A 23,539-nucleotide genomic window follows, 5' to 3' on the forward strand; every position below is an offset into this window, starting at 1 on the left:
TTCTTTTGTAAGTCCTCCCAGATCAATCAGGTGAGAAAAGGATAGGTCATGAAAATGTAAACAAAACAAAAAAACCTAGGGTAGCAATACTCATATCAGACAAAATAGAATTTAAAACAAAGGCTATAACAGAAGATTCTGGGTATTTATCCAAAGAAATCCAAAATGCTAAATATATATATTCATTGCAGTATTATTTACAATAGTCAAGATATGGAAGCAACCTAGGTGTCCATCAATAGATAATTGGATAAAAAAGTACTGCATATACACAATGGAATATGACTCAGTCATGAAAACGAATGAAATCTTGCATCTGCAACAACATGGGTGGGCCTAGACCAGTGATGGGCAACCTTTTGAGCTTGGTGTGTCACACTTCGCCAAAAAACTGAGCATAACTCGGGTAGTGTGTCACTTTGAGGAAAAAACATTATTTCGCAAATGTTTCATCCTCGGGAGCAGCAAATGTTTCATCCTCGGGAGCAGCAAATGTTTCATCCTCAGGAGCAGCAAATGTTTCATCCTCGGCATGCGGTCGCCTCAGCGGCCGCGTGTCATCAGAAATGGCTACGCGTGTCAGTGCTGACACGCATGTCATAGGTTCGCCATCACTGGCCTAGAGGGTATTATGCTGAGTGAAATACATCACATAGAGATAGACAAGTGCCAGATGATTTCACTTATATGTGGAATCTAAAAAAACAAAACAAAACAAAAAAACAAGAAGCAGAACAGAAACAGATTCAGATACAGAGAACATTTTGACAGTTACCAGGTAGGAAGGGGTTGAGGGACTGGGTGAAAAAGGTGAAGGGATTAAGAAATACATACTGGTTGTTACAGAATAGTCATGGGGACGTCAAGTACAGCGTAGGGAATATCCTACATAATAAAGAGCTAATATGCTAATTAGACCGAACCGTGGAACACAGTCCTGATGACGGTCTGGACGACCTTCCGGACGAAGCTGGGACTGGGAGGCTGTAAGGGCCAAGCCCCTTGCACGAATTTCAAGCATTGGGCTTCTAGTAATTAATAATCTATATATATAAAAGAGAAATATGACAATTAACCCGACGCTGTAACGGGTCCACCAGACAGGAGGAGGTTGTGCGCGCAGGGTCGGGGCAGGGGCCTCCGTGTGCCTGTGCTGGGGGAGGGCCTGATCAGCAGCCCCACGGCTGCTTCGAGGGCTGGAGAGGGAGGCAGGGCAGGACCGGCGGCAGCTGTGACTGCTGCGGGCCTGGGGAGGGAGGCAGGGCCAGACCGGTGACTCCAGGGTGGGCGGCGCCGTGCTTTGGAATCGCGCTGGGCTCCTAGTATTATAATAATTATATATGGTGTCAGATGGGTACTTGATTTATCCATGTGATCACTTCATACATTTTATAGATGTCTAATCGCTGAGTTGTACACCTGAAACTAATATAATATTATATAACAACGATAATGAAAATAATAAAGAAAAAATATTATTTGTGACCTTGCCTTTGTCAAGAGCAACTGGCATTGCTCTCAATTGAAATGGAAAATGTTAATTGAAGTAGAAATGTTGATGATCTGATAAATGAATGTGCAGAGAAGCAAGTCAGAAAGTCTTATGATCAATTGAGATATCACATATTAATAAAGTATCACATATTGTATTATATAAATTATGACACCAAAATACTTTTGCAATTTATAACTTTATAGTGTTACTCAGTTATCAATATAACCCCATTATATTCTTCTTTTAAAAAATATATTTTAGTGATTTTTTACAGAGAGGAAGGGAGAGGAATAGAGTTAGAAACATCGATGAGAGAGAAACATCGATCAGCTGCCTCCTGCACATACGGGGGTTGTGCCCGCAACCGAGGTACATGCCCTTGACCAGAATCGAACCTGGGACCCTTCAGTCTGCAGGCCGATGCTCTATCCACTGAGCCAAACCAGTTAGGGCCCCATTATATTCTTAAGGAAAAGTTTTATATTTCAGTTCCTTTTTTAAAAGTTTTTATTGACTTTTAGAAAGAGAAGAAAGGAAAGTTAGAGAGAGAAATGTAGATCAGCTGACTCTTGCACGGGATTGAGCCTGCAACCCGGGCATGTGCCCCGACTAGGAATTCAACTGATGACCCTTCAGTACATGGGATGATGCTCAACCAACTGAGCCACACCAGCCAGGGTTGTATTTCAGTTTCTTTAATGGCACCTTTTCCTGAATTTTGAAAAGGAGTTCCACATTTCCATTTTGACTGGGACACACGAATTAAGTACCTGGCCCTGATTCCAGCTTTACCACTGAAAGCCTGGCCATTTTTGATCGAGTCATTTAATCTTTGTAGCTCAGTTTTCTCACCTCTCAAATGGTAATGACATTTACCCTGCTTTGTAGAATTGATGTTGGTTGGGGGGGTATACATATGCATGTGTGTATATGTGTATATATGTATATGTATATGTGTATGTATATGTATATGTATATGTGTATGTATATGTATATGTATATGTATGTATATATGAGTAAATATATATATGAGTAAATATATATATGAGTATATATAGCACACACACAGTGGTTTGAAGAAGTATAGGTGCTTTCAAATATTGGTGGTACTGTTGTTCATATGAAATATTTTTTAACCATTACCCTTCCTTGATTCAAAGTCTTTAGACAAATACACTTCTTACCTAAAATGAAGACATTTAATTCATTATTTTCTATGAGGTTTTCTAGACTTTTGAGAAAAGCTACATTTGGTCAAAAGTGTATCATTTTTTATAGACGAGTGATTTCAGGATGGAATTCCTTTCTTCTCTGACTAAAAGCAAAGTATAAACTAAAAGTGATGCCCAAACACTAGACTTCAGTCAACACTCATGAAGCCTCAAATTTCAAGTAGTGTTTCTGATAAACCCTCTGACTTTTAAAAAAATATATATTTTTTTATTGATTTCAGAGAGGAAGGGAGAGGGAGAGAGAGAGAGAAACATCAATGATGAGAGGGAATCCTTGATTGGCTGCCTCCTGCATGCCTCCCACTGGGTATCAAGCCCACAACCCAGGCATGTGCCCTTGACCGGAATCGAACCCCGGGACCCTTCAGTCCGCAGGCCGACACTCTATCCACTGAGCCAAACCAGCTAAGGCAACCCTCTGACTTTTAAGCAACACAACATAAAATCAACACTAGGAGAGCCGTTCCTCCAGGACCGCCCCTGGGCAATCCCAGATATCACACATGGCCGAGTGTAAGCAAAAACACTGTAAAGAAAGGGCGCAAACCCCCGCACTAGGCTGCCTACCAGGAGCTCCGCCAGATTAGAGCGGAGTCTGAGGCCCCCAGGGAGCAAGGAGAAGCCGGGTCCCAAGCCCGACTGCCCCTCTGCACACTGTCTCTGGCAGCACACGTCCGGACACTGGGACACTGACACTGTTAACCCACTGCCGCGGGGGTTTCTCTGCATCCTTCATACAAACTCCCGACTCTCCCAGAGACCCTGTGTAGGCGACTGGCATAGGGGTGACTTATGCCAAGAGCCTGACTCCGAAGGGCCAGGCTTGTCACTGATCAATAGGTTAACAAGCCCGTCGGGGGTAGGATTCCCATTGCCCCACGGCTCAGGCCTCCCAGAAGTTGGCCAACATCTCCCGCCTCCAGGGCTGTGAATCCACGCTGCAGGGCTCTCTCTCACTGGCCATCCCTCCCACTGCCTAACCTTTGCCCTTTCTAATTGCTCTGATCTCATCCCAGCCTCCACAGCTGTGTTTAAAGTCCACCTCTGGGGAGCAGAGACTGAGCCTTCCCGATAATCCCTTTCCCAGTCCTGCCTGACATCGGGCCTAGGGGCTGCGCACCTGGGCCTCCTGGGACCGTGGCCGGGGTTCGAGGAGAGACCTCGGCACCTACCTGGCTGCAGGATGAAGCTGGCCACCAGCTCCCTGATTCTGTGGCTGAGCCTGGGGGGTGGCCTGGCACAGAGCGACACCAGGCCTGACGCAGAGGAGTCCTATTCCGACTGGGGCCTCCGGCACATCCGGGGCAGCTTCGAGTCTGTCAACGGCTACTTCGACTCCTTTCTGGAGCTGCTGGGAGGGAAGAATGGGGTCTGTCAGTACCGGTGCCGCTACGGTGAGTGCCCCGTTTCTCCTCCTGTAGAGACTCCTGCCCGTAGACCTGGGAGCAGCTGCGCAGGGTCACAGCCGGTCGTGACCTTCTTTTGCCGTCATCCAGTTCTTGGGGAGGATGGCCAGACTCGGCAAGTGAAAATGTAAGACACCCAGTGAAATCTGAACCTCAAATAAACAGCCAATAATGTGTGGGTCCACTGGAAATGCTTGGGGCACACTTATACTGGCAGGTTACTGGTTGTTTATGTGAAAGTCAAATACCACTGGGCTGCCTGGGTTTGATCTGGCCCACCGGCTCCCAGGAGCTCCGAGGCCGGTCCGCTGGGGCCCTTTTCACGGGTTTGCTGCGAGGCGGGCCTTCGGGGAAAGGCCGCCCGGGCGGGAGGAAGAACAGGAGAGCCGTTCGAGAATTCCCAGGGTGAAACCAAAGCTGAACTTTCAGAGAAGATGGGGGGGGGGGGGGGGGCAGAGGGGTTGTGGTGAAGCCGGTCCCTAAGTCACTCTGTGCTGAGCCTGGAAGGGTCTCCCCGGAGCTGCTCACACCTGCCTCCCAGCTAGCCCGGCTCTCTGATGGCTCCCCGGCTGGCTCCTGGGCAGCACTGGGAAAGCTCGCTGCCACCTGGGACCGGCCTGGGGTGGGAGCCTCAGGTCCAAGGAGGAGACCTGGGGCCAGTTCTTCCTTCAGGCCCTGGAAGCCAGGCAGTGGGGGCAGAACGCGGGCCCTGGACCTCGCCGCGGAGAGAGAGGCAGGGGTAACTCGGATGCAAACGCTGTCACAAGGACACAGTCTCCTGCAGCCCTGGCCTAGGGTTTCAGGTGTCAAGGGTTTCATCGTGGCGTTAGAGGTGAGAATGGAGAGCCGGTGGAGCCGAGCAGGAGAGCACGGGAGCAATGTTTCCTCCCAACAGCCCCCGGAGAGCTCGGCTTCGGGAGAGACAGGGAGCTCCACACCGCGGGCTCCCCAGGCTCCCTCTCCCTTTTCACCTTGGAGCGGGGCGGGGGGTGGGGGGGGGGGGGTGTGGGGAGAGAGGGTCCTTCCTTACTGGGAGGCAGTGGAAACCATTGTGCCAGAAGTTTTGCGACAGGGAATTTTAAACGGATGGACGGACGTGGTGACAAAGGAAGCTGCGTTTTCTCTGTGGAGATGCCGCGGGGTGCCAGGCCCCCCTGAAGCCCTGGCCTTGGCTTTGGGCGAGGCGGGAGGACAGGAGCAGAGGCGCCCTGTCCCGGCCTCTCCTCACCTAGGGCGCACGGGGGGGGGGGGGGGGGGGCAGGAAAGGGGTTCGCTCCCTGCAGACACCAGCACAGGGGCGCCTTCCCTTCCTAGAGGCAACACGAGGCTTAGGCCCCTGGTTCAGCAGGCAGATGAGAGCAGGAACCTCTTTTAGGAAAACAGGAGTCAAACCCTCTTCTTCCTTCCCCCGCAACAGAGTGTTAAAAGGTTTCAGCAACTTTTGGTTGCAAGCCTCTAGCTGGGCAAGTCGGTGTCCGCGGCTCTTCGTGGGGGATGGGAATAGTCAACAGAGAGAGGGCAGGAAGGCAAACAACCCCACTCGGTCTGCGGAGCAGCGGGGCCTGAGAAACCCAGGGGAAGCGGGGAGGCCGTGTTACCTTTGGAGCGGGGCGCAGAGGACCTGGGTGCTGTGCCCACCCCTACACACATCTTCTCTTTAGAACAGACAGCAGCTCACAACGAACCGGGTGTGTGCGTCTTCAGTCTGCCTTCCTCTTAAAGCAGCGGTCCTCACACTCACCTGGGCTTTAAGGCCTTTCAGCAGGCTGCTGGGCCCCCACCCCTCCTGCTTCTGATTTGCTGCCTTGGAGTGGCCGGAGAATTTGCATTTCTAAGGGTTCCCAGGTGATCCCAATGCTGCTGGTCCAGGGACCACACTTTGAAAGAACTGCCTTAAAGGCTGCAATCTTCTGCCAGAAGGAACAATTTAGTGACGTTTAATCTACAAGAAAAAATTTTCTATTTTATAAGTACTTACCACGATCAGGCCTACCTCGGAGATATTGCAGGTTCCTTTCCATACCACAGCAATAAAGCAAGTTTCGCAATAAAACCAGCCGTAATCTTTTTGCTGGTGGCGGGTCTTGCGTTCAGTCTGTAAAAAGCACAACATCCGTGAAGCACAATAAAGCTACGCGCCATGAAACGAGGTGGGCCTGTACTGAAAGCAAGGCTCCCTACCTCAGCCCTGCACTTAGAATCACCTGGGAGGGGAGGGGTAGCTTAAAAAACTCCTGCCACCCAAACCAATGACATCGGAATCTCCGTGGATTAGACCCAGACATTAAGTATTTCTAACACTTCCCAGGTGATTACAAAGTGCAGCCAAGGTTTGGAGCACAAGGTCTGGAGGTCATTCTGGGAGAACTTCAGCCCGTAGGTTGTTCAGACACATAAAGGTGTGTTTGTACCCTGGTAGCCTACAATAATGTGTCAACATTGCTTTTCACACTTCCTATATCTACAACATTTATTTTCATGTCAGCACCCAAAGTCTGGCGATAAATAGTACAAGGAGATTCAGAACATGGTATCAACAGCATGCGGAGCGGCCGCTGGTATAAGGAGTCAAGATCCCCGCCCCCGCCCCCGCCCCAGAGATTCTGACTCAGTAGGTCTGTGGTGGAGCCTGGCCCTGCACAGGTGGTCCTTGAACTAGACTTAGCTAAATACCAGTAATGGAAAAATCATGGGTTTGAATTGGGCGGGGTTGGTGGTGGGGAGACGGAGGGGGGGGGTGGGGGGGGGGCGGGGAGGGGTTGGAGTTGGGTAATCTCATTGCTGGTGACCTTGCGCAAGTTACCTAATGCTCAACCTTTGTTTTCCCATGTTTATAAGTAATGTTAATAATACCTGCTTTGTAAGGTTGTTGAAGAATTAAAGAGAATAAACATAAAGAATTAGTGCCATGGAGGGCGCATGACATGCACCAAACCCATTTTATAAATGTTATGAGAAAGATGGTCTGGTAAACAGGTTACTGTGCATTCAGGTGCTTCCAGTTCTCTTTCAACATTAAAATACAAAACTCAGAAATCCCCGTGGCTGGACAACAGCTTCTCAGCGTCAGGAAGAAACCCTCTCCTGATTTAAGTGCCTGTGTCTTTAGGAAGGGCTCGGTGTCTTATGAATCATGGTGGAAGGTACTGTCCACACTGCCACACTTGGGTTAAAGGGACTTGATGATTTCTTCTTGGGTTTAGTTCTAAGGGAAAAAGTTCTCTCAATATCAGTCTTTTTTTTTTTTCTTTCTTCATTTACAGCTACTGGTTTAGAGGCAAAGTTGTTCTCATGCTGGGGTGACCAGTTGTCCCGGTGTGATGGGGACTGAGGAAGAGTCTGGGGTCCCTGGGGTGTGGGGCTTTTGGTGGTAACCCAGGGGCGTCAAGTTGGTCACCTCACCTCCTGCAGTAACTTACTCTGCTTTAGCGACTGACACAGAATGTTTGGCTGCAATAAAACTGCCCAGTTCTGCTTTGTTCCCTGATGTGTCGCCTCTGTGTGTTTCTGGAAGTATCAGACACACATTTCAAATGGGTCAGCCTCCTAGGGAGACCTGGGGGAGGGAGGCACAGAGCTGCTTCTGCAGGAACCGGCGGGGCGGGGAGAATGGACACACCCTCGGGGAAGACGGAACCCTTGACCTGGGTAAGGAAGCCCAGACGGTTTACTGCTCCTCTCAGTGACAAACAGAGAAGGCTGGCCCCAGGAGGCGCGTGCACAGCTGCGGGCAGAACAGGAGCTTCAGGGCTAACTCTCCTGAAACTGCTCTCATTTTTAAGTGTTTTACTTATTTTCTGGCATTTTACTTTATTCAGAAGGTTTTAATTTTCACAACGTCAAGTCTGTCTGTCTTTTTCTTTATGGTTTCTGAAGTTGTTGTCTTGCTTAGAAAACCATTCTCTCATCAAGATTATAAGAATGTTCTGCTATTTTTCCTGGGGAAGCAGGCATAGCCAATAGGTAGTGAGTGTTGCTATGTTCCAATAAAACATTTTAATGGACATTGCAATTTGAATGTGATATCATTTTCATGTCACAAATTACTATGCTTGTTTTGACCCCGCCCCCCTCAACCATTATAAAATATAAACACCGTTTTGGCTGGCAGGCTATACAAAAGCCGGCCATGGAGGGACGTGAGCCATGTTTGCCAACCTATAAACTATAGGATCAGGCTGTCAGCCTCCCACTCCTATAAACAGCCAAAACCAGAAAAATAAAATCAACTTGTACGTTACGAATGCCTAGACTCAAAACATCAAACTGTAAGGACTCAACACAACTCCAAACGACTCAGACTACGACTTGAGGATGTAGTATATTATTTCAGCTTAGACTCAAACCACCAATTTTTTTCTTTGAACTTGGACTTCAAGCTTCATTCCTAAATAGAATTTCTGCCGCTATTACAAATATTAAACACAATGAAAATAACCTTCATCAGTAGCAGGCCAGTTAGGAAGTGCCCAGAGTTGGTGTTTCATTCTCTTTCAAACAGGGAGCTCAGAGTTCTTTATTCCGTAAGTTCTCAAGTGCAAAAAAGGCAGAAGGGTCCCAGAAAACCACACTGAGTCTGCTGCAAAAGCCCTTTATCAACAAAATTATTAAAAAGCTAATTTTACCATCAAATTTAGACATTTGTTTTTTTCATTCAATTTTTTCCTGATTTTTTAAGGCTGGTATAGGTAGGACATTGGTAAAAGAACAATCCAAAGAAAAAATAAAATCACTGTAATCTCACCTCCAAGATTAAGTGCACATTTGATGTCACCTCCAAGATTAAATACACATGACAGTGTGATTATTTTTTCATAAGTGTAATTTGATTACTAATATTATTTAATACTCTTCACGCATTCCCCGACTCCCAGAGCTACACACACACACACACACACACACACACACACACACACACTCACAGTTGTCAATGGAAAAATTATCTTTCTCAAAACCTTTGAAAAGTAATGCAGGAATTACGGGTGGGCTGGTGGACTCCATCAACATGTACAGCACCTCTCCATTACAAATAAGAAACACTGAGTAGCCCTAGCCGGTTTGGCACAGTGGATAGAGCGTCGACCTGCGGACTCAAGGGTCCCAGGTTTGATTCCAGTCAAGGGCACATACCTTGGTTGCGGGCACATCCCCAGTAGGGGGTGTGCAGGAGGCAGCTGATTGATGTTTCTAACTCTCTGTGTGTGTGTATATATATATATATATATATAAAGAAATACCGAGTAAAAATAAAACACTTAAAAAAAGGACACAATCAAACCAGAATGAAATAAAGGGAACCTCTCAAGTTCCAGAAATAAAGAGAAAACACAAAGGCAACGTGGTGAGCTGGCTGCTGCTGTGGCCCTTGGGTTTTCAGTCTGGAACATATGTAGGCCCAGGGGCTGAGGAATCAGTGTTCATGCTCAGGTAAAGAGAGGAAAAGTAACTTTTCACTTTTCCCAAGAAGTTGGAACTGGACAGTTTACATAAAGCTTAGAGCCTGGCGGGCTGCACACTCTGTTTAAAAAAGGTTAGAACACCTCTAACCATATTCCAAGGAAGTAGCAAGGATGCTTTCCATTCGCTCAGGGCTAGGGCTTGAAGGACAAATAACACTAAACATTCACTACTCAAGCATATTCTATGCACAGGTGAGGAATCCAGAAATTAACCTGAAGTATCTTGAGACTCCTACAGCCACGGCAAAAGTAGTCGAGGAACTGTAGTGTACAATGCAGGGCACAGGAATTTTTTAGAAAAACAGCCCCTCTGAAGAGACACAACATGTGAAAAAATAATCCAGGATAGTGAGAGTTAGTAGACATTTAAAAATGAGAGACTTAGGCCCTGGCTGGTGTGGCTCAGTTGGTTGGAGCATCATTCTATACACCAAAAGGTTGGGGGTTTGATCCCCAGTCAGGGCACCTTGGGAGGCAACTGATTGATGTTTCGCTCAGGTATCTATGTTTCTCTCTCTCTCTCTCCTCCTTCCCTTCTCTCTCTAAAATCAATAAAAAGCATATCATTGGGTGAGGATAAATAAAAACATAAAAATAACATAATATATATATAAACTAGAGGCCTGGTGCACGAATTTGTGCACGGGTGGGGTCCCTTGGCCTGGCCGGCGATCGGGGTCAATCGGGGCCATCTCGCCCAGTCCCGATTGGGGCTGATTGGGACTGGCAGGCTGGGGGAGGGACCGTGGGAGGTTGGTTGGCCACGGGAGGTTGGCTGTTGGAACTCACTGACCACCAGGGGGCAGTTTCTGCGTTGAGCATCTGGTAGTCAGTGCATATCATAGTGACCAGTCGACCAGTTGTTTGGTCATTCAGTTGCTTAGGCTTTTATATATATAAATAATATAAACAAGAATATTTGAAATTATTAAAGAAATAAAAAGGAATAGAAAACATAATAAAAAGAACTCAACAAAGCCCAGCCATTGTAGTTCAGTGGTTGGGCACTGGCCTGTGAACCAGGAGGTCATGGTTCAATTTCAAGTCAGGGCACATGTCTGAGTTGTGGCTCGATCCCCAGCAGGGTGTGTGTGTGTGTGTGTGTGTGTGTGTGTGTGTGTGTGTGTGTGCAGTAGGCAGCCAATTGATGTTTCGCTCTCATTGATGTTTCTATCTCTCTCACTCCTTTCCTCTCTCTAAAATCAGTAAAAATATATTTAAAAAAAGAAAAAAAGAACTCAATAAAAATGAATAGGCAGATTTAAAAGAAGATTTCTAAGAAATGAAACTTATAGTCATTGAAAGAAAAAACTCTGTGAATGAGTTAAACAGCAGGTTAGAGAGAATTAGGAAAATGGTAAATAGACTTGATGAACTTAAAAAATCAGTACAGAGAGAGAAAAATATCTATCTATCTATATATAAAAGGCTAGTATGCAAAGTGTCCCCTCCGGAGTTTGACCCGGAGTTCAATCGCTCACAATGATGTGTGCTGACCACCAGGGGGCAGCGCGGAACAAAGGAAGGCCCTGGCCGGCAGCTGGCAGCCAGGGAAGGAAGGCCCTGGCAAGCAGCCGGAAGGCTCTGATCGGCCCTGATCGCTGGCCAGGCCTAGGGACTCTGCCCATGCATGAATTTCATGCACCAGGCCTCTAGTATAAATATAAAAGAGAGGTTAAGATATATAAAGTATAGGATTAAAAAGATTGACCATTCAGTGAAGCCGTGCCTCTGGGTCCGGCCGAGACCAAACCAGAGGGAGTCGGACCTCCGTTACCACCATTTGTCCACCATCCAGAGCTGAGAGGTCAGTGCCGACATGTACACATAAGGAACTGGTGGACATTGAAATTGGGTCTCAAAAGAACTGTTGGTCCAGAAAGAAATTCACTACAGACTGATTCATTTGCCTGTCAGCATAACTATTATTGCTCGTCTCACATTCAGTTCTTATAAGTAAATCTCTAGTGACACATGATCTCACTCATCTAGGGGAAATGATGAACAACATAGACTGATGAACAAGAACAGAACCAGAAACAAGGAGGCATCGATCGGACTATCGATGGGGGGTGGGGGGAGGGGGGAGAGATCAACCAAAGGACTTGTGTGCATGCATATGAGCCTAACCAATGGTTAAGTTCAACAGGGGGTTGGGGCATCCGTGGGGAGGGGTGTGGGATGGGAATGGGGGGATGGGGACAAATATGTGACACCTTAATCAATAAAGATATTAAAAAAAAAAAAAGATTGACCATTCAGTAACAAGAGGCCCAGAAGGAGAAACTAGAGAGAATCCTATATAATAAAAGCCCAGCAACCGAATGGCAGAATGACCAGAATGACCAGTCAACCAGTCGCTATGATGCGCACTGACCACTAAGGGGCAGATGCTCAATGCAGGAGCTGCCCCCTCGTGGTCAGTGCACTCCCACAGTGGGAACGCCGCTTGGCTGACCAGGATGAGCCGCTCAGAGGGTGGGTCCATAGCTGCTCAGCTGACCGGGATGAGCAGCGCTCCCACGGCGGCCAATCCCCGCAGGCCACACCCCCCACCAGTGCACAAATCCCGTGCACCGGGCCTCTAGTGAGGAAAATAAAATACAGTAAACCCTCGATTTTGCAGACCTTGATTTAATGGACTTTGGATTTAACAAACAAAATTTCTCATCCGTATGTCATATGTGAAAATTAATTTAAAAATGCCTTTAACCAAGATTTGCTCATAATTAAATTAACAAGTTATTTTTTATGTTATTAATCAAGTTTTAGCGAATAGGCCATATGTTGGAAAAAATACTATAGTAATTTTGCCGACATAAATAAATATTACATGTCTACAACTATAGTCTATATATTTAAATCCAAAAGTCACCACTTGTAAACAATGTTTGTGGAATGATTAGCATGTGATCACACTGCCTCTCTCGTAGTAATTGGTTCTATTGTCATGTGGCGTTACTTTCTGCAGCAGTTTTAACTTATGCCAGGGACATTCCGATATAGGCCCAGCCACCCTCAGCATGTACATTTGTTTGCTTGTGGTGACTGGTGAATGCACCCATTTACTAGACCTGTTCAGTAAAAATTTAAAATTACAGTAACACATATAGAATATTTTTTTGTGAAATTAAATTTTCCAGACATTCTTAATTGTAATTACACAAATGTGTCTACATAAGTAAAAACATGTAAACTAATTTGTCAATTTTTTAACTTATGCATTTGGAAAAATTACTTTATTATATAGTGGACTTTCGGCTTTAATGGACACCCCCCTCTCCTGAATTAGTCTGTTATAGCGAGGCTTTACTGTATTCAGACAATGGCTGTGGATTCTCCAAAGGTCAAAGAAACCCGAATCTTCAGATTGTTCAGAGCAGGGTAAGGATATACACTTCACATGTAGGTACACTGTAGTGGAACTGTGAGGATGTGGAGAAATTGGAACCCTTGTGCAATGCAGATGGGAATGTAAATGATGCAGCTACTGAAGAAAACAGGCTGCCACCACTGAATAAAAACATCCTTTCCCTTGCCCACCTTTGCAACTAGGTGTTGCCATTTGATTAAGGTCTGGCCAAAGGAAGAAAGAGGAAGTGATGTGTGTAACATTCTGGAGTGTGTTTATTCAAGAGGGCAGCTGTGATCCTTCTACTTCCTTCTTCCATGTGATGCTTATAACAGGAAGATGTTGGCTGAAGCTCCATCTTGCACCATGAGAGCCAGGTCTTCATTCTAGGGCTGGCAGAGCAGAAAGCTAGAAGCAGCCTGGGATCCAGAAAAGCACAGATTTACTATACCAGCCTACGATCCTTAATTCTGGGGTTTTATAAGGTATCCTATGTTGTGTAAGCATCTGAATAGTCCAGTATGTTGGAGAGATAATAGATACACGGAGAAAATTATAGCACTCTATTGAAGGACATAAAGGAGGACTAAGTAAATGGAAAGCTATACTATGCCCATGTTTGGGAAGACAGAATATTCTAAGAAAGTCAGCAGTCTCCAAATTAATCTGTAAATTCAATGGATGTTCAAGCAAAATTCTGACAATCTGTTATAGAATGTACTAATTCATATGCAAGAGTGAAGGGCCAAGAATAATCAAGACAATTTTGGGCTTTAAAGCATAGACTTAGTCTTTAAAAATTAAAACAGGAAAATGGGGGCAAAGGGGCTTCAACTATACTTGCAACATTAATTAAGCAGAAAATATACTTATGGAAAGTTTGGTAATGTTAACCTTTATTATGTTTATGTAATGGGCTCATGGGTGTTTTTTTCCTCTGACTTTTCTTCAGTTTTGAAATTTCATAATAAAAACAATAATTAAAATAAAGAAAATAGAAATGCCAGGTACCTCACTCCGAGGATTAATTCTTAGCTTATTTCCTCAGTCTTATGCTATATCTCGTCCTAAAAAGAGGCAAAGGAATGTGGAGGAAGAACAGGACTTTTGGAGAAAAACGGGAAATTGGATTTGCGTCCTACTTCCCCCACTTACTATATGACTTAAGCAAGTCACGCAGCCTCTCCGCCCCACTTTCTTATCCAGATAATAGATAAAAGGATTCACTGGAGATGACTGTCCTGAGTTCACCTCAGGTCAAGGTTATCTTTATGATGCATGACTACCATTGAGACAACTGACAAAGAATCCTGGCACGTATTTGCAAGATCATAAAATAACTCAAAAGCTATGTAGGAGGAACAAATAAATTAAAAGTTTTTCAGATAATTTCTGCTTAGTTCTATGATAGAAATGCCTAAATAGGGTGTTTTCTTTGTCCTCTGGGCAATAATAGTTTGTCTATATTTATAGAATTTTGCAAAGTTCCCTTCAGGTTATTCTGGGAAAATCTTTGCGGTACTGTTACAATTCTGATCCCTCACTGTGTGATCAGGCTGTTCCCTTTTTCTGTGTGAGGAGGGTGGCCGTACAGTGGATAGGGGAGTAAGAAATCTTGAGTTTTAGTTCGGTTTTGCCAAGGACCTTATCTTCAAGGTCATGCACTTAAGAACCATTAGAAATTCTTCGAGATTAGGAGAAAAATGCCAGACTGGACTGAGGGTCAGTACTCTTTTAGGACATCATTATCATTGTTACCATCACCACCACCTAATTTGGATGTGAGTATCTGCTGAGGAACAATGACTTTCAAAGGAAAAACCGAATGCGCTTTTAGATAATTTTTATTTCACGAATGTTTCCAAATGCTTAATTTCTAAATATTTCTTCCTGCTTCTTCCCCTTTCTTCTCTGCTAGGAAAGGCTCCGATGCCCAGACCTCACTACAAGCCGCAGGAGCCCAATGGCTGCAGCTCCTACTTCCTGGGTCTCAAGGTACCAGAAAGTGTATGTACCACCACCATCGTCTTCTCTGCTGACCAGTTTAACTACGGCATGTTCCAGAGTCATCGCTGCTGGAAGTGACCGCTTATGGAATATCGTTGGGCCGTGTGATTGAGTATTTTAAATTGGAGACAGAGGAAAGGAGATAATTTTTAAAAGAAGTATTTGACTTCCTTTTGCCAGAGGCAGCTGCCCCTCAGAGAAGCCCATGTAGAGTGAACTTTGACATCACCATTGCAAACATCAGCTGAGCCTTAGGGGGTCAAACAGAACTAAATATGAAATAGAGCTGAGAAGTCTGACTTAATTAGAGAGCTCCTCCAGGGCTGTGTGGAGCCAGCTGGGACTGACCAGTGAGAGCTGACTGCTATGGTGTTGTCAGGACTTCTCATGCCAAAGCAGCTGTGTTTGGAGTATTAACATCTTAGAACTCTGCAAATGCACCCCCAACCCCCTCCCCCCAAGAAAAACCTCCATACACACCTCCAGTTATTGGCTAAACATTTATCATCACAATGTAGACCATTTCTCAAACTGTAGGTCTCCCCTGAAAATAAGTTATAAATTAATTTCTTTTAAGACTTTTTTAGAAAAGAGGCCCTATGTAAAATGTAGGTACAGGGATTTCATATCTGAACTGTGATTTTTGATTTGTATCTTAACCAGGCTCAACTTCACTCTTCTGATGATTCAAAAGATTTTACTTTGTAATAATTTTCTAAGCGGCATAATGTTTATTCTAAGATCCTGCTCACCCATGGGGCATTTTTATGCAAATTGGAAAGAGATCCTCTTTCCTCAAGACAGTTTTCTTCCATTTGTCAGAAATTTATCTTAATACTACAGGCCCGGGGCACGAAATTCGAGCACAGGTAGGGTCCCTAGGCGTGGCTGGTGATCAGGGCCGATTGGAGCCTTCTGGCTGCCAGCCGGGGCCTCCCTTCATTCTGCACTACCCCCTGGTGGTCAGCACACGTCATAGCTAGCAATCAAACTCCCAGTCTCCCAGTCGAACTCCTGAGGGGACACTTTGTATATTAGCCTTTTATATATATAGATACTGATTTTGTTAGAAAAGGAAACTTGACTGTAATTGGCTAGACATTTTGTAATAAATATGATGTCTTGTGGGAAGATATGACCCTCTTAGATCTGACCCTCTTGTGCCTTGAACAACCTGCATAGCTGAACGCCACGCCTTGTCCACAATAAGCAGAATGTGTCTGGATGCAGAAGAAAGACAATAATTTCAAATAATACAAGGTTGAACAAAAGTAGGTTTACAGTTGTTCGTATGGAAAATAATACAATAGTTCATAAATAATAGCACAAGAATAAACTCTATGTTTTAGGTGCCTACTTTTGCCCTACTCTGCATTTACATAGAGAAACCACCTATTTTCGGCCAATATATTTTACTTGATATCAATTTAGTAGTTATGGAAGTGGTATGCACCATATTTTGGAATTAATGTCATTTTGTTTGCTGATACAAATAGCATTAAAAACTAGTTCAAGAATTTCCAATTGAATTGAATTGAATTGAATTGAATTGAATTGAATTGAATGATAGCCACTATACTCATCTAATTCTCAGTTACCTCTGTTGTGATATATTTGTAGTTTTAGAGGTGAGGTACAAGCAAAGTAGTTTACTTCAGGTATCAAATAATGGAATTTACCCAGAATTTACCCATATTCTGCTTTAAGTGGCCTTGGAATAAAAGTTTAAATGAGAGAACACTTACAGAGACCTAAGGGGAAAGGACCTATAATCACTGGCTATAATTCCCCAACCATGCCCTGAAGCCAGATTTTCACAGATTCTATCCAAGTCCAAGTATATGTAATCAGAAAACCTGCAAAAGATTCTAAGATGCTCTATCTACATCTAGACCCACCCTGTTCCCATCTATTTTTTTATTGATTGATGTGTGTGTGTGTGTGTGTGTGTGTGAGAGAGAGAGAGAGAGAGAGAGAGAGAGAGAGAGAGAGAGAGAGAGAAACATTAATTTGTGATTCCACTTATTTATGCATTCATTCACTGGTTATTCTTGTATGTACCCTGACGGGGGATCAAACCTGCAACCTGGTGTATCAGGATGATGCTCTAACCAACTGAACTACCTGGCCAGGGCCTATTCCCATCTATTTTTTACACCGCAAAACAATTACTCTTCTTTGATCACTCTTTGTACCATGACCCTTCCTTGCTCAAGAGTGTTTATCAAATCTAACTAGTTGCTTTGGAAGTCAAGGTCATCCATCAACTTACTCTTCTCTCTAAGGCAAACTTTTTTAATATATATTTTTTATTGATTTCAGAAAGGAAGGAAAGAGGGAGAGAGAGAGATAGAAACACCAATGATGAGAGAGAATAATTAATCGGCTACCTCTTGTACTCCCCCGCCCCCCACTGGGGATCGAGTCTGCAACCCAGGCATGTGCCCTTGACTGGAATCAAACCCAGGACCTTTCTGTCCGCAGGCCGATGCTCTATCTACTGAGCCAAACCAGCTAGGGCTCTGCGGAAAACTTTTTATATGTATGTATTTCCCTAGAAAGACTCTTGAAAGACTAAACAAACAAATTCACTCACAATATGATTTGCTCATTATTTCCTTTCATTACCTGCTATGTTCTAAGGCTACCCTTAGTTCTGTTAACCCTCTCTTCACCTTCATTCAAAAGCCTCTAAAAAATTCCCATTTTATTACTTTAGAAATGGCATTCTATGAATTTACTCAGCTTATGCCACATCTACAATGGCTTATAGGACGCTTATAAACGCATGTCCGGGTGTGCATTAGATATTGCCGTTTGACCAGAGTCCCCTTGTGTTCAGGAACTCTGTGTCCTATACCTGACTCCGCTCCCCAACATGTACAGACACACACCCCATTAACACAGCGCTGTATGGGGAGCGCCTCTGATAAATGCAGGTGCCCCATTGCTGAACTAAGGTTTAGTTTTCATAACTCTGAGCCTTGGGATCCTTTGCTTAAACAAAATCTCATATAAGTTTTAGTTGAATTTGGATGTTTTGAAACTCTACTTTCTGGACTGGCGTTCTGATTTCTGTTTTCATCACCATAGTGACCTGTGAATTAACAAGTAAATTGTGATTGAAATTTAGCAGCCTGACTATCAACCTGCTGCATTCTCTCAAGTCAGTGGTGTTTCTCAGTTGATCTGAAAGTGAATTTGAGAACTGGCTCGCCAAGTACACGGGCAAGGTTGCCTGAGGTCCTCGGTCTAAACGTGGCATTTTCTTCCCTCTCTTTCCCCAGATGGACTTGGGCATTCCAGCAATGACCAAGTGCTGCAACCAGCTGGATGCCTGTTACGACACCTGCGGTGCCAACAAGTATCGCTGTGATGCCAAATTCCGGTGGTGCCTCCACTCTATCTGCTCTGACCTAAAGCGAAGTCTGGGCTTCGTCTCCAACGTGGCAAGTAGGTATCTTAAGGGCATCTGCCTCCGAGCAGGAAGTTTGCTCCTGTTTTCACACAGACATGCAGCCAGAGCCCCTTCACTCACAGAGGCCGTTAAAGCTCCTGAACGTTATGGCACACTGAGCTGTGCACAGGCCGAGGGGCGGGTGCCGGCACTCCTGGCTGAAGTTCCTGCTGTCCTGCCCAGGAGCTGCTGGCGCCACTCCCGATGGACAGCGCCACACCAACGCCTTCCCGGAGATAGAACAATGTACCCTTAAGACTGGAGAAAGAGTTGCCCAGTTGGCTTTAGTGACCCATTCCACTGTTAAATCATTTGCCATATAAGGAGTTATTCTGTATGGGACCACTTGGTTTGGCTATTATTTTGTTCTCAGTCAGGGAAATAATTAAAAAAAACAACAACTTTTTTTGTGTAAAGGTCTACATATGCTTGAGGATAGTTATTTTTAAAAAAATATATTTTTATTGCTTTCAGAGAGGAAAGGAGAGAGAGAGATAGAAACATCAATGATGAGAGAAATATTAATCGACTGCCTCCTGCACCCCCCCCCTCCCTATTGGGGATGGAGCCCACAACCCAGGCATGTACCCTGACCTGGAATCAACCGTGACCTCCTGGTTCATACATAGGTCAAGGCTCAACCACTGAGCCACACTGGCTGGGAGAGGATAGTTTTTGTTTTTTTTTTAAACAGCTATTTAGCTATCTAATTTCTAGCACTGATTCTGTAGTTTCCTTTTCCTAATTCACTTTAGGAAAAGTTTTAATCCCTTAGTTTCTGAAGCCAGAAAATCACATCCAGGTATTAGCATTATATATTTTTAGATAGTGATGTTTGAAAGTCAGGCATATAAAGAGCTGACTATATGCCACAGGGATGGGAAAATCTTGGATCTTGTTCAAAGGTTCATGCCTAGGGTGTAGTCCTAAAGTGAATTTGTGAGGGCTTGAAAATATGGGTAATTGCTTGAGCCCTGCAAAAGGGAGCGTCCCCCTATCTGTACCTACAAAGGGTGAGAAAGTACCTGCTGCGAATCTAGGGTCAGGTCAGGTTACTTCCTTCAAGCAATGTCCTATTGATTCTTTTCCCCAAATATCTCTTTGGTAACTTGCCTGGTTACTGCAAATTAACTCAATCTCTGGGTCCCATCAAATTTATTCTCCCCAAAGGGACCAGATATATTTTTATACCACAAAAATCTGGTCACCTTCCTTTTCATTAAGAGTAAGTCCAAGCTCCTAAGTATGACATACATACCAGGGTATGTTCACCGCTAGCCTACCTCTTCAGCATCAACTTGCTTATTTCTGATTTCTCTCCTGACTCCTGTCATTCCCAATTATTTGGGTTGATGGTCCATATCTTTCTGTTTCTGCAGTTCCCTCTGCTTGGAACACTCTTATAATTCATGTTTTATTGTTCAAACAGTTTTATCAATGGTGAAAAGCTGAAAGCTTTTCCTCTAAAATTAGGAACAAGTCATGGATACCCACTCTCACCACTTTTATCCAACATAGTATTGGGAATCCTAGCCAAAAAAATTAGGTCAGAAGAAGAAATAAAAGCCATCCAAGTAGGGATGGAAGACCTAAAACTGTCACCATTTCAGGTGACATTATATATAGAAAACCCTAAAGACTTCTCCAAAAAACTGTTAGAACTAATAAATAATTCAGTAAAGTTGCAGGATACAAAATTAATATACAAAAATCTGTTGCATTTCTATATACTAATAGCAAACTATCAGAAATATATATATTTTAAAAGCCCATTTATAATTGCATCAAAATAATAAAATACCTAGGAATAGATTTAATCAAGGAGGTGAAGGACCTATATACTGAAAACTGTAAGACTTTGATGAAAAAAATTGAAGTAGACACAAATAAATGGAAAGGTAGTTCGTGCTCATGGATTGGAAGAATTAATGAATTGTTAAAAATGTCCATGGCCCTGGTTGGATAGCTCAGTTGGTTAAAGTGTCATCCCTATACATCAAGGTTGTGGTTCAATCCCTGGTCAGGGCATATACAAGAAGCAATGAATGAATGCATTGATGGGAATGGAGCAACAGCTCTCTCTCTCTCTCTCTCTCTCTCTCTCTCTCTCCTCGCTCCCTTCCTCTCTTTTTTGTCATTGTTAATCACCATTAGAGGATATTTTTCCATTGATTTATTTTAGAAAGTGTGCAAGGGAGGAGGAGAAACAGAGAGAGAGAAACATCAGTGTGAGAGAGACACATTGATTGGTTGCTTCCCAAACAGGCCAGGAATCGAGCCTGCATTAATCGAGGTACTTGCCCTTAACCTGAATCTAACCTGAGACCCTTCAGTCCATTGGTCGACACTCTATTCACTGAGCCAAACCAGCTAGGGCTCAATAAACTTTTTAAAATGTCCATACTACACAAAGGAATCTATAGATTTAATGCAGTCCCTATCAAAATTCCAAGGGATATGAGACCCTTCCATAATAATCCTTACCCACAAAGGGATAGAGACGCTGACTGTGAGCTCCCATACCATAGTGGGGTAACTTCCATTATGGTGTAGTGTGACTATATGTTTATCTATCTAGCCTATCCTCCTCTTTGTCCAAACTGTGAGATCCTTGAGTTGAGATCCCTTTGGTCTCTGTGTCCCTGATGCCTTACAGTGGCTGGCCAACATACCCAACAGGCACACTTGATTTTTTTCAAGGAGTAAATGGTTATTCATCCCACACTTGAACAGGGAAAGCTACAGGAAACATAATAGTGTTATCTGAGCAAGTATTCTGCAAAAATGGTAAATTTGCCATGGAGTGAGCATAGTGGTATAGAAGATGCTGATTGCTAATCATGGTTTTGACCTGGAGATCCATAAAAAGAGGGCACCCCAAAATGTATTATTATTTTATTGATTGATTTTTAGAGAGAGAGAGAAACACCAATTTTTTGTTTCACTTATTTATACATTCATTGGTTGATTCTTGTATGTGCCCTGACCAGGGATCAAATCCACAACCCTGGCCTATTGGGACGATGCTCTAACCAACTGAGCTACTCGGCCAGTGCCCAAAATGTATTCTGCTCTACTAGATTGGATAGACGCTTTTCTGAAAAAACAAAAAACAACCCCCCCCCCAAAAAACAAACAACCCACAAAAAACCCACCAAACTCCTTTCAAATGTATGCTTTTCCTTTGAATTCTGTATTCAGATTATTGTCTCTACTTTCCTCTGGTATCATGTCAATCTTGGAGCTACATTGACTCATTAAAATTACTCATGCTACTTGAGGGCAGTTCTATGTATTAACCTTTCTTTTTCTCTACATCTTTTTCAAATAGCATGTGATTCTCTGGCTGATACCGTGTTTAATACTGTATGGACCTTGGGCTGCCGGCCCTTTATGAATAGTCAGCGGGCAGCCTGCATCTGCGCAGAAGAGGAGAAAGAAGAGTTATAGGGAAGGTGTTTCCTTTTTGGTTTTGAGTTGACACCACGGCTGTCAGTCTCGGAGATGGTAGTGTGGCAGATGTGTCTCATCCTTTCTTCCAAGAGTTTGGATACCACCAAGCAGGAGAAAGGAGATAGTCTACAGCTGAAAAGCGAGTCCCATCCTTTGAGGATAATTGGAAAAAAGACGTGGAGTGAACTGAAGGCTACTCGTCGCTTTAACACTGGTCCCTCCAACCAAGACACATTTGCCTGGAAATTCAGTTCTTAACTTAAAGACTAAAATAAAGACTAACCACTGGGATTCTTGGACTCGATCATTCTATTCACAAGTGAAATTTTGGAGAGTCCAGCCATTTGGGAGGCAATGACTTTCCTCTGGTCCATGTTTCAGTTGCCAGTAAGCATCTCACATATAATAAAGTGTACTTTTTAGAGAATTTGAAAAGAGATGAATGAATCTCATTATCACCAACACGCTTCCTTTTCACTTAGAAGAAAACAGAACCAACCTGGTAAGTTCCCTCCATGATACGTTATTCCCGCTGGCGCTGAAGAGATCGGACCCGGTGGGCAGAGGCTCACCTGATCAGAGTCACGGAGGTGGAGATCAGGTGGAGTGTGGTCCCGGAGGTTCCGTTTTTTTCACTCAGTCAACTATTCCTGTTGATACCCCCAAGTAGTAGGTGGTCTCCGGGTCGTGTGAAGGTCTGAGGAGCCCTGGGTAAAAACTGCCGCCAAAGATAACTTGGAAAAGCTCCTAAAATCTGAGGGGCAGGAGAGGCAAATGGCCATTCCCCAAAGAGTGGTTCTCAGCCCTGACGGCAAGTGAGAATCACCTGAGGAGCACTAGCAACAGCCTCTGGGGTGGTCTCTACAGACAGGCACACCTTTCACTGCGCTTGGCTTTCTTGCCCTTCACAGGTGTTGCATTTTTTACAAATTGAAGGCAAGACCTTCCACCAGAAAAACGATCATGACTCGCTTTGTTGTGACACTCAGTTTATTGTCGTGGTCTGGAAGCAGACTGGAAATACCTCTGAGGTTTGCCTGTACTGGTGATTTCTAAAGTGACTCTGATGCCCCGTGAGGACTGAGGGCCACCAAGGTCAGGGACGGGCAAATGAAAGCCCGTGGACTGAATCAGGCCCAGCACCTGCTGCTGTGAAGTGTTCCTGGAACATAACCATGCCCACGTGTGTTCATGGCTGCTCCCGGGCGGCGAGAGCCGCGTTGTGGCAGAGATGGCATGGCCCAGAAAGCCTGAAACAGTTACCCCGAGGCCCTTACAGAAAAATTCGGCAAACCCCTGATGGAGTTCACGCTCCCCTTTCCTTTCCTTTTGTTAATTTCACTGGTTCCATTAAAAATTGTCGATTGCAGCCATTTCTAAAAAGAAAAAGAAGAAAAGTTGTTTTCTGATCTTATGTAAACCCATGAAATTAATTGGCTTATTAAGAAATTGGATTTAACTGCAGATAAATTTATCTCTGTGGTTTATTTCAATAAAATTAATTAAGCACCTACAAAATAGAGTATGGTATAATTTTATACCTTTTTCTATTCACTTATCAGTCTGAGGGCACAGAATGCCAAACAACGGCATATGACACCACATCTTAATTTTGTCTAAAGTTGTCATTGAACCACCTAAATACATGTTAATGAATTTAATAACATTTATTAATTGA

At 44.2% G+C, this 23,539-nt stretch overlaps 1 protein-coding gene across 1 annotated transcript; it reads left to right on the forward strand.

The window, feature by feature from the left end:
• The first annotated feature begins 3,851 nt into the window (after positions 1 to 3,851).
• PLA2G12B (phospholipase A2 group XIIB) lies at positions 3,852 to 22,139 on the forward strand. Its single transcript, XM_008145395.3, has 4 exons — positions 3,852 to 4,121; positions 14,863 to 14,951; positions 18,239 to 18,404; positions 21,740 to 22,139. Exons 1-4 carry the CDS (start codon positions 3,911 to 3,913, stop codon positions 21,856 to 21,858), a joined length of 585 nt encoding a protein of 194 aa, XP_008143617.2. The 5' UTR covers positions 3,852 to 3,910; the 3' UTR covers positions 21,859 to 22,139.
• Positions 22,140 to 23,539: the final 1,400 nt, after the last annotated feature.

Source organism: Eptesicus fuscus, chromosome 17, assembly GCF_027574615.1.
Source record: "Eptesicus fuscus isolate TK198812 chromosome 17, DD_ASM_mEF_20220401, whole genome shotgun sequence".
NCBI lineage: Eukaryota > Metazoa > Chordata > Mammalia > Chiroptera > Vespertilionidae > Eptesicus > Eptesicus fuscus.

What these genes read in the sequence shown, in the direction of transcription:
- PLA2G12B (XM_008145395.3), top strand. Translation starts at nt 3,911, where the DNA reads ATGAAGCTGGCCACCAGCTCCCTGATTCTGTGGCTGAGCCTGGGGGGT. An exon ending in TCAGTACCGGTGCCGCTACG is followed by an intron (nt 4,122 to 14,862) that starts GTGAGTGCCCCG and finishes CTTCTCTGCTAG; the next exon opens with GAAAGGCTCCGATGCCCAGA. An exon ending in CTTCGTCTCCAACGTGGCAA is followed by an intron (nt 18,405 to 21,739) that starts GTAGGTATCTTA and finishes TTTTTCAAATAG; the next exon opens with CATGTGATTCTCTGGCTGAT.